We start from the raw sequence: 11,512 nt of genomic DNA, 5'->3' as shown, positions 1-11,512 counted from the left end.
TGTTGATCAGTTTCATAGATTAAACTTTAAACTTGCTTGTGTTACACAGATATTGAATAAACGCTGATCTTCAGCAGGAAAGACTTTAATAGCAGCAGTTCATCCAAAAATCAGCGGATCACACGCTGGAATGACAGGCGCTTGCTGAAATCACCAGCTGCAATCTGATTGGCTGATGCGGTTCACCGGTCCGTCTGGAAACAAAACGGCATGTACAAGCTACCGGGTTCATATGACATTCAACACGCTTAGATCTTAAGCTAAACTAAACTAGATATGCAAAATTCTGCTTGATTTTCTGAGTTACAGCTGTGTAATAATAAAGACTTGTTACTTTTGGATGATCAGAAATGTATTGACTTCCACTAATGTCTTCAGTGTTTCGTGTGTGTGTGTGTGTGTGTGTGTGTGTGTGTGAGAGAGAGAGATTTTCTAGAAGTTTCTCTCTGTAAGTGAACGTGTTATTGTCTAGTGACACTTCAGACCTTTATCAGTTAGGCAATAAAATCCAGTTTATTCATTTAAATTTAATTTTTTTTTATTTATTTATTGTCTCATATGACTGACAGCTCTGAATCTTCATCAGTTGTTAACCCAACACACAATAATACAGTAACATACAGCGGCAAACATTATACATGAGTAAAATGCATAGAACTTACAAAAATAATTTTTATGCGCACTGACTTTTTATTCAGCTGACATATTGTCACAAATACAGTAAAGAAGGAATCCATCAGACATCAACATACCATAAATAACAAACCAGAACAGTATTTACTCACAGGAACAGATACATATTGAACATATTGATGATGATTATTAGTGCATATGTCTCTAATATTTATAATCTACTTCACAGTGTTTAACATATTGAACTTTAACTGAATTTATGGCACATTTATATACAGACATCTACAGATACTACACAGACCAAATACATAGACAGAACATCCACACACAGTAATAAAAACACTGGATCTTCTTCACATTCATATGCAGTTATCTTTGAGATTAAGTATGTTTAAGTTCTTGAAGTGTATCATTTATTACAGTACATGAAGTATATTTTACTGTATTATGTGTAAGTGTGTGTTTGACTAATCGTAGTGATATTAGCAGTATACTTCTAAAGTGTACTTTACAGACTACCGAATAACATGTAAACTTAGCTTTTATCTATTTTAAAATCTATATTAATGTAAACATGCTGATATTATATATAGATAGATATGGTATGTATGTACACATGCCAGTATATTCAGTAGTATATGTATGAAATAGACCATTTTTGACATAATTTTATTTGTAACTCCAGTCAGAGAGATTTTGATTCAGAAAGTATAGGGTGAACATTCTTTAGTTTTATTATATTAATATAATGGAAATATAATCTAATTAATTTTTTAAATGGACTAATTTTACAGTAATAATTTACAGTACTGGTTATTGTTGTAATAAAATAGCTATTTTATTATTGCATAATAAATATAATAAATTAAAATCTAATGTCCATTAATTTAGTTCACAGACAGTAATTTTCATCAGCGTTTCCTTCAGTCGTACCTAACACTTGTGTCTGGTTAAAGACATGAAGTATTTCCAACACATAGCTGTGAGGAACATTCACATTACAGTCATTCAGCTGAATCCGTTGTCTTTCAGCAGGACTGAGCTCTGTTTGCATTCTGTTATTTCCCTGTTTATCACTGTGAAGCTGCTTTGAAACACTCTGTACTGTAGATACAGCGATCTATAAACGAACTGTACCGTATACAGCGCTCTAGAAATGAAGCTGACTCGACTCAGACTGTGATGTTATTTTGCTCTGTTGCTGTGATCTGTGTGTTTCGTGCACAGACGCATCATATCCTGCAGTCCCTCGTCCAGCGCCCTCACAAACAGCCCTGAACAGGTTTCTTTACTCTCTCTGAAACTGGACACACAGAACAGTATGCGATCGGGCCGCGGGTTGTAGCACACGCCGTAACCGCTGGGAACCACTGGACCGTAGCAACAAAACATCTCCTCTGTCGTGGGAACCTGGAAGGATGAACATCATACAGCATATTGCAAACCAGCACTGATAAACGACCTGAAATGCTTGGTTCTGATCAGTCAGTGGTCTTACCTGACTGGTGGACAGGATGAAGTGGTTACAGATGTGGTACGTTTCATCAGAGAAGATGTCTGGCGTCTCCATTTTCATCTCCTTGGCCATTTCATGTAGTCCTAGTAAGTGATTGTCCATCCCCATCCCTGCGACGGCCTGCAGACCAGTGAAACGGATCGTCAGCTCCACTCTACAGGTGTGAATCTGCTTTTCCTTATTCATTTCACCGTTGGCTTTCAGTTTTTTTATTAAAAAACAAACAAGCAAGCCAAGCCCAGAGGAGAAAAAGTAATGCAATAGTATTGTAACACATTACTTTACATATAAATTAACAATTAGTTACTTGACTAAGAAGTAACGCAATATCGTATCTTAGTAACTTTGCCCAGCACTGGTCAGCACACACATGAAGGGACGGGACTGACGTCAGACACCTGTATTCCCTTACCAGAGCTGTGATTCGTGTCTGAGCTTCTATAGCTGCTCGCAGTTTCTCCATCTTCTCGGTGTCCTGGAATAAAGTGTGTGAGTTTAATGCCAGATATTCATTGTTTTGTTGTGTTCATGGCAGAAAATAAAGGAGAGACGATGTCGTAACGGAAGGAAAAACGTGTAACCTGAATGGATGTTCTGCCGTCTGTCATGGCCTTGGCGAATGCCAAAGCCTCCGGAGTGGCCGAGCGGATGTTGTCCACGCGTCCCTGCCGGAAGCGACGGAGAGAAGCGCTCTCGTAGGTGGAGACGGGCCTTCTGTGACATCTGCACAGATAAAACAAGATGATCCAGCAAATCCAGCAAAGAGAGTGCGAAACGGGTGACGGCGTCTGCACCTGTAGAAGGCCAGCTGTAGAGCCAGCTGTATGTACGCGTCTGGACTCATCTTCTGATGCTTGATCAACTCCTTCCCATGAGCTGTGAATGTGAAAACACTCATGTCGAGATTCCTCCCGAGTCTAGAGGGGGAATGAAGATCATTCGTGGTGTCAGTCAAACCCGCGCTGAAGTCACTGCATTGTAAAACCTGCAACTCGATTTTCTCCTGTGAGTTTTCAGTCTCACCTTCGCAGGTGATCTGCGGCCGAGGCCAGCGCGCTTTGGATCCGAGCGGAACATTTCCACATTAATCTGCGTGGATGAGGAAGTTCAGACGTGCTCCGACCGGAGCTCGGCTTCCAGGAGCTGCTCCGTCTGCAGGGACGAGAGGTCGGTTCATTCATATAATGAGCTAATCCAGCTCACATTCTGACTGTGTGTGCAGTTGTTGTTGCATCGTCTGGCTGGAACATATTTTAAACATAATTATTATAAATAGCTCTGAGAAGAAAGTCAAAAGAGAATCTTCTCAAATTTGCCCAGAGCTTCAAAAAGTAACTTCATCCTTTAGTTAGCAGAAAGAGCTTGAGTTTGTGAAGTGTGTGATCAGCTGGTTCATGGTGTGGATGACGCACATGTGTTTCAGGACGTGTTCGGTGCACTGCACCAGGACGATCCCCTCGAACGGCGAGTGCTCGCACACGACCCCACACACACCGTCGGCACCGACCACGAACTGAAACAAAACACACTTCCGTGACATCAGCAGTGCTTTCATGCAGCTTTTGTGTTAACAAACAGAACTGCAAAATGAGCCAAAGTTTCTCAATTCAACCCAACAGACTCGCAGTGTTAAAGGACGTTAAACTGAAACACCGCAACACCTCTGAAACTTCACACACAGCATCTTTAGAGTATCTTTCATTTATTGTTTTACCTGCAGGGGTTTGTCGTACCAGCGGTTTGCCCCATTTTTATCAGGACCTCCGCCGTGCAGCATCAGTACAGCTCTGTTAGCGTCGCCGGGCTCGAGTCCCGTGGGATCGTCCAGACAGACGACACACACACAGCGCTCCATCAGCTCCACCGACTCTCTGTTCACTGGATCTGTTGTCAGATTTGACACAAGTTGAAATGCATGTCTGTCACGCACAGGATCATGGGAAACCTGATTTCACCTTCTGGTTAACTGTGAAATTTGGCTAAGAGACCTGAGGGTTACTCTGTCTTTCTAGCTATTACCACCGTGTCCGTGTGTGTTGCGCTGGACCTTTGAGCAGCTGGTCTCTGGCTGCAGCCCAGTCTGTCCGGCCGTCGGAGGTCAGCAGACCCACGGCCGGCTGCTTCTGCTCGGCGTTCAGCGTTTGCTCGTAGATCCACTGCAGCTGAGCCTCAACGTCAGCCTCGTTCAGTCTGCAGGATCCTTCTGTCAGATTCAGCTTGAAGAACTGAGAACATGAACGAGACGCACGAGTTTAACCTACTGGAGAGGGATTGTATTGTACTGAGCTTTGAATGACATCACAAATCAGCTCTTACATAAATGCTCCCTATATGCTAATTACAGTTTTTTTTCAGTTGCTAACAAGCATTGTTCAATACCGAAACCACATTTTCAAAACTCTTCACACAGTCTGCGAAACAGAAGTCAATGCAGACCAAACTGTGAACCGTTTTTCATTGCTTTCAGACAAAATGCATTCAGTGACCACACTTTTCAAAATTCAGGAACTCTTTTCCCATTCGTACTCCACAACACGCAAAATACTGTATTTTCAGCACATTTTTCTAATGCTGATACACTGCATTCAAAATGATTAAAAACACATTCAAAACGGAATGATGGCAAATTCCAAGCATTTATGCAGTAATCATTTTAAAATATTCTCAATTTTAAAGCCAAAAATTAAAAAAAATAATCATTACAAGCCAATTGCAATTTTAGCTGAGATTCCACCCGCTCCAGTGCAGGAGAGAGAGAGAGCAGACTATAATCATCACTGTAATTTACTGTAATGAACAACAGCACATGTTTTACAGTAATGTGTAGGATGCATTTTGTTTATTCTTTTTTTATTATCATTGCAGCCCTGGAGTTTTTCCCTCTTTTTTTTCTCCTTTTGGTTACAATTTTCAAGTACTATATTCATATAAGAAATGAAATTTTGATTAATTTCGGATTCATTCGGGTTACAAATGCTTTCAGTAAAGTGAAATTGTGTTACAGTATTCTATATGAAGAACTGATTTATGTGGAAAATCATTGAAACTTAAAAAAAGAAAAGTTCATCAATCATGTAATGTTTCAGGTCAGTGTGTTGTGAATGAAGTGTGTGTTTTCTGAAAGAGTGTCATGTTGGTCTGAGTGAGTTTTGTAGGTGAGATAATCTGTTCATGCTGCTAATGCTGACTGTGTGAAGAGTTTTGAAAATGTGGTTTCGGTATTGAACAATGCTTGTTAGCAACTGAAAAAAACTGTAAAAAAACAATTCTTATTGTGTTTTATAGGATGTAATGTTAGCTAACTAGCAGCGTTTTATTGTTTGTTCAGTGATTTCTGTGCTGGTTTAGTGCAGTCGTGAGCTCAGCGGGACGAACACACACAGCGGCTCCCCGCGGCTCCACAGCTCTGATTGGGTTATTGAGTTTTCAGACCGGACCTCATTAGAGACGCTTCCTGACTCGTTTCCAGGTAAAGGACCCTCAAGACCGCAGCGCTCGTTCGCCCAGCTTGACGTCTGCAGGCGAGAGAGTCGCTGTGATGCTGAAGAGCGTCTGTCGATGGACCTGCAGTTAATTTAAGAGCCTCTCCAGCCTCCGTTTCGACCGTGATTAGCTGGATCAGATGAAGGTGACCGCAGATATCCTGCGAGTGTGATTCTGGTAGAATCAGGACCAGATATGGCCTTTTCTCGACTGTAACAAAGCGATCATCTCACCCGACAAACACGACTGCTGGTGTAACAGCAAAAAACCACACACCTGATTTTTACACGCCACAATGACGTGTCCGCTGTCAGACGAGCCGTCCACTGTGATGAGCGTGTCCAGTTCCGGTCCGGCCCGTCTGTAAGAGCTGAAGAGACGCTTGTACTGATCCATACAGAGCGGAGTGTCGGCCTTCTGACCGCGAGCGACGTCCGCCCGCAGAGTCTTCCTGCAACACACACAACGCTCGTCACGTTCTACTGTCGCAGACGAACCCCGTCAGTGAATTCAGTGACGCCGATTTACCCGTCCACCATAGTCTTGTACTGAGAAACACCGAGAATGAGACGAGCAGCAAACCTGGACAAACACAAGAGACAAACATCAGTTTAACATCTGTTTTTATGACAGACGAGACAGAGATGGAGACACCGTACCCTTCCAAACCTTCAGCCCAAATCACCAGACTCCCTCATTACTGACCACCTGTGTGTGTGTGTGTGTGTGTGTGTACTTGTTTTTGTGAAATATCAGGACATAAATGTGTATAATGACATGGGTATGACATGGGTATTACAAAAAAAGGTGAAATATGAGGACATTCAGCATGTCCCCACTTTTCAAAAGGCTTATAAATCACACAGAATGAGTTTTTGTGAGAAAGTAAAAGTGTGCACAGTTTCCTGTGATGGTTAGGTTTAGGGTTAGGGGTAGTGTAGGGGGATAGTAAATATGGTTTGTACAGTATAAAAACCATTATGTCTATGGAATGTCCCCACATTTCACAAAAACAAACATGAGTGTGTGCGTGTGTGTGTGTGTGTGTGTGAGTTAGAAAGCCTCACTGAAGACCAGCAGAAACACCTGGAAATGGAGGTCAGATCAGTGGCTGTTTCTTAAACTCGTGTTTCTTCTCATGTTCAGCTCTCTCTCTCACACACACTGACCCACTGAAACACTCGTTGCCGCTAATATAACGCTGTTAAACATGCTGTATGTCGACTACTGTGAGTTGAGGAGTGATTCTGTATTCTGTACAAACACAGAACAACAACCTTTAAACGCGGTAGAAACAGAGATGGAGGAGATGCAGCGCTCGACGGCCGCGAGGAAACAGATGCTGCGTGAATTTCATTAGCGTTTTGTGTGCGTGAATTAATTTGCACTCTTTATTTACTCACACGAAAGAGTCTTTAACGTCTCTGAAGGATTGTTTGGGGAAAACCAGCGCAGGACTGGAGTTCACGGGCAGCGCGAGTCTGTTCTTCAGATACATGTCTTCCAGCCAGATGTCGTACACCTGAGACAAACACAGCAGAACATCACCTCGCACGTCACTTCCTGAACATTAATTAACCTCAGTTCAGGCCTGAACATTGAAAGAGGAAGAAAAAAACCCCACAATATTATTTTAATAAAGTGCTATTATCTATCAAGTGCTGCTGCCACATTAAAAGCCATGATGTTTCCGGATCAATAGCCACAGATCAGTTACTGGTTATTTTTCAGTTTTAATAGGACTTTCATAATGAATGGGTGGTGCCGCAGTGAGTTATAGATCAGTGTCATTCTCTGATGCTGAATGAAGTCTGAAGCTCTGTAAGGCGTGTTTGCGTTTGTACCCAGTTCTCAGTCTTTTCTCTCTTCTCTAGCAGCTGTTTTTGCAGTTTTTCCCCAACACCTCCAGGTTTGCCGAAGGTCTCCACTATGGCTTTGGTTTTCCGGAGCTGCGTCTCGGACACGAGGTGTTGCACGGATCTCAGGTAGGCGTCCAGCGTGAGCTGCAGGTCTGGAACGGGGACTTTGGGCAGCATCTGAAGAAGAGAAGAATCATGAAAGCTATTCATCACAATCCAGCAGAAACAGATCTGAAGAGATGGACATTACATGCGATGTTTTCAGCCCAGCGGATCTGCCCTGCGGGGCAACAACATTAATGAATGAGGAATTGTTAAGCGTCTCTCTGATGTTTTCATCTCTCTCTTTAATAATTGATGGGAATAGCTTTAAGACAAATGAAGAAAAGATTGTAAAAGAATTTCCTGCTGGTCAAAAATGCTATTTTGATTAACCAATATAATTCAGAAACAGAATTATTCAGATTTATTATTTATAGCATTTGAGAGTTTCTTGCTTTAGATTTACCTGCTTTAAAATAGTAGAAAATGTACATTTTGTAACCATTTGTATAATTATTCTGTCAGAAATAGGACAGAAACAGAAACAAAACTCTACTGTGATCAATAAACATTAGTCTGACAACTATGAAAATGTTGTTTAGAATCAGAAGGAATCAACGATACTGAAATCCATCTGCATGATGTGTGTCTGAGATTCATGTTTCAGGTCCTTCAACAAAAACCACTGAAGAACTGCTGAAAACAGGTCAGGATGTTATCAACAGCTCGACACAGAAGAGGACTTCATTTGTCCTTTTTTGTTTTTAACGACAACAAACAGCAGCAATAATAATAATGATGATAAACTGACTCCATATTCGTTCGCTTACACTGCAGTCGCTGCGATCTTCTGCTGCTTCTCTCTTCAGGACGGGCATCATCAGCTCCTGGATCAGCAGATGTGCGATTCCTCCAGTGGAGACTGTCGATCACCCGCATTTAGCCAGAGACATCGTTACATTTCAACTATTTTAGGAATAACCAAATGCAACATCCCCATGAAAATGTTCAGATAATAATTAGACAAATTTCTATTACAGATTGCAACGATTGTTTTTGTGTGATGGATGGACCTGAACGCGTTCATAAAGTTCATCAGAAGTGGGAGTAATTAGAATGTTTTAAACTGAATTTCGTTTCAGTTTTAATTGATTGAGTAGAAAACTGAGGAGAATTTGACTAAAGCAGAGGCTCTTTACTGAACGATCGGCTGCTGTGATGATAAAACACTGACATCGGGCTAAAACATGCACAACTTCACTGCTTTCTGTGCTCAATTAAAAAAAAAGGAAAAAAGAAAACTTCAATTCATAGAATAAGCAATGGCAGCTGAAGTCAGGTGTACAAAAAAGTACAAATACATGAATTCAAATACAAATCCTTCCCTTATAAACTTTTGTACAGAAGTTGTACAGAGAGGAATGAGCGCGCTCACCTGTCCTGTCACGCGTCTGTCGCTCCAGCGGCGCTTCAACTGTCTCTCAGTCGGTCCGTCGCGCGCGGACAGTGTCCGTGTGTCCGTGACTCGTGACTCCGCCCATCCGCGCCCGTCACACACACTGATGCTCCTGCAGGTGTTTCCAGCTGCTGCTCTTTCATCCCTTCCGACCATTTAGGTTTTATATGACAAAATATTTTATGCTTTTTGTATAGCAAGATTTTCTGATTTTGTTTATATGCAATTAATAACAGACACATACTAATTAATGCAGTTTGTTTTCATCATGGTCGATGATGAACGATGAATCTATTTGTATTTTTAGTCGTGTGGAAAATATATATGAGGTAAATAGTCGGCTATTTTGGATTTATTTTGGCTTTAAATTAGTCTCATCTGGTCTCACTGACAGATCACAATTATATATTTCGTTTCAAATCGAAATAATGAAACTCACACGAATTCAAAATCTTCATTAAAATATATTTTACCAGAATCCTTTTGAAGAATTTTAAGAATATGAAGATATTAAATAAGTTCATTCATTGTCATATTGATTGATTCAGTCAGTCAATAAAAAGGCATGTGTACGGAAATATGAGCATGTTTTTATTTGGGTTTTGTTCAGTTACATCACGCACTTCATCTACTCACATCTTCTACACACTATGGAGACACTGTCGCTCAGAGCCCAGTAGCTTCTATTTAGATCATAAAAGACGAGGTAAGCAGAACACTTCTCTGAGCGACACAGTCACGAGTGAGGAATAAATATTGCACATCAGACTCTGACTGTTTGCGATATCATCTCTGGCTCACTAAAATAAACGCGTCGTGTCAGACGCGCCTCTGCAGGGTTAAGTGAACTCGGGTCCGGACGATTCCTCCTCCGAGTAGGATTTGGAGCGCTCGAAGAACCCGTTCTCGTCCACGGGAAGCGCGTTAGTCGTCGTGACGCACAAGCCCTTTCGCTTGAGTTTGCGCTCCTCCATCTGGATGGTGTCGTACAGTCCCGTCGGTCCTTCCTCCAGCAGCACGTTTCTCTCCGAGTAGGACGGCTTCAGCTGGCACACGTGGCGGAGCAGCAGCAGGGCCGGCGCGTAAAGCACATTGACCAGCCCCATGCCGAGGTTCAGCTGAACGAAGCCCAGGTTGTGCACGATCTGACCTGCTACGACAGGCCCCATAGCGTAGGCGACACAGTACGAGATGTCTGCGATGGCATAAACGCTTCCATAGACGGACACGTGACGCACGTCCACCAGGAAGGCCAGAGTGGGCAGCAGTGCCGTGTCCACCAGCGCGATGCCGAAGCAGATGCCGCACAGGGGAAACATTAGCTGGCCGAAGGTTTTGCAAGCGGGCACGGTGCAGGAGCTGGCCCCAATTATGACCATACCGAGGGCGCCGTAGAACCACTGCAGGTCCGGGTACTTTGCGGCCAGCCGGACAGTGACATAAACGCCCAACACGTGAGGGAAGAACGCGGGCAGCCAGATGAGACCCATCTCCCACTCCGAGGCGTTCATCGTGCTCTCCATCCAGTTGGCGATGGTGGGCTCGAGGAACGCCAGCGGGATGTTACAGACGGTCAGAGCGCCCGCCACCACGGCGATGTACGGGTCAATCATGAGCCGGTAAATGGGCGTCCCGACCGGCATGTTCTCGCGCGTCCTGTTAGAAAAAGGTTTGATTACAGTCAAGACCAGAACGCTGTCTGCCAGGCACACGGAGGCCAGGACTATGAACGGGACCCGTTTACCTGCGAACTCATACAGGATGCCGCCGAACGGAGGCGCCACGAGACTCCCGAACGAGATGAAGGCGAGCGCGATGCCAAGCGCGCGACTCCTCTCCGCTTCCTCCGTGTATTTGTCCGCGATCATCGCGATCCCAGACGTGTCGGCAAACGCCGAGCCGAGACCCTGCAGGCTGCGCGCGAAGAACAGCGTCCCGTAGTTATCAGCGAAAGCGAATATACACGTCGAAACGAACATGACCAGAAGCCCGATCAGCAGCGGGATGTCATATCCAACGCGGTCAATGAAAGTTCCCGTGAAGGGGTTCACCATGAGTTGCAGAATGGCCTTGGACGCAAATAACACCCCTATCTGTACGTCCAGGTTTTCCCTGGTTGCTCTGCTCAGTGAAGAGTTGGCATGGGTGTGCAACACTTGCTTGTTCTCTAAATCTGCGAGATAATCGGGAATGATCGGGACGATCACCATATAAAGCATGTTGTCCAGCAGAAGAGCGACGCAAACAATCACCAGAATGATCCGTCTCTGCCGCTCGGGGTCTTGCATTGCGCTGCCAAGCTGTTTAGTTCTTTCGCCCATTTCGGACAACTTTAGGGCGGCTGATTGAGCCAACCCGGCAGACCCGGCCGATTCCATGACTGTCAAAATGCCCGTTTCCGTCAAGAGATCTGTCCTTCAGAATGTAATTTTATTCCCTTCATGTGCAGCGGCGCTTCTGGCTTTTACGCACGAACTTTCCTGGTGTCCGGCGCGCGCGCTCGGTTCGCTTTGGTTCGGCAGC

The 11,512-nt window shown here is 43.7% G+C and overlaps 2 protein-coding genes across 3 annotated transcripts; both read right to left on the bottom strand.

Moving 5' to 3' along the window:
• Positions 1 to 1,265: 1,265 nt before the first annotated feature.
• On the bottom strand, positions 1,266 to 8,501 carry LOC137007999 (choline O-acetyltransferase-like). 2 transcript variants are annotated; one of them, XM_067369773.1, is made up of 14 exons: positions 8,364 to 8,501; positions 7,477 to 7,668; positions 7,036 to 7,154; positions 6,161 to 6,214; positions 5,909 to 6,083; positions 4,197 to 4,374; positions 3,864 to 4,033; positions 3,562 to 3,662; positions 3,173 to 3,301; positions 2,944 to 3,066; positions 2,731 to 2,872; positions 2,562 to 2,624; positions 2,132 to 2,269; positions 1,266 to 2,043 (listed from the first exon to the last, which is right to left on the bottom strand). In XM_067369773.1, exons 1-14 carry the CDS (start codon positions 8,412 to 8,414, stop codon positions 1,819 to 1,821), a joined length of 1,860 nt encoding a protein of 619 aa, XP_067225874.1. In that variant the 5' UTR covers positions 8,415 to 8,501; the 3' UTR covers positions 1,266 to 1,818. The 2 variants fall into 2 exon arrangements, with proteins under 2 accessions (XP_067225874.1, XP_067225875.1); XM_067369774.1 differs by having other exon boundaries at positions 2,731 to 2,863.
• Positions 8,502 to 9,633: 1,132 nt separating this feature from the next.
• Positions 9,634 to 11,512, bottom strand: slc18a3b (solute carrier family 18 member 3b). The gene has a single exon (XM_067369974.1). It carries the CDS (start codon positions 11,365 to 11,367, stop codon positions 9,829 to 9,831), a length of 1,539 nt encoding a protein of 512 aa, XP_067226075.1. The 5' UTR covers positions 11,368 to 11,512; the 3' UTR covers positions 9,634 to 9,828.

Source organism: Chanodichthys erythropterus, chromosome 19 (assembly GCF_024489055.1).
Source record: "Chanodichthys erythropterus isolate Z2021 chromosome 19, ASM2448905v1, whole genome shotgun sequence".
In the NCBI taxonomy this organism is placed as follows: domain Eukaryota; kingdom Metazoa; phylum Chordata; class Actinopteri; order Cypriniformes; family Xenocyprididae; genus Chanodichthys; species Chanodichthys erythropterus.
This window is presented reverse-complemented; position numbering and strand designations above follow the sequence as displayed.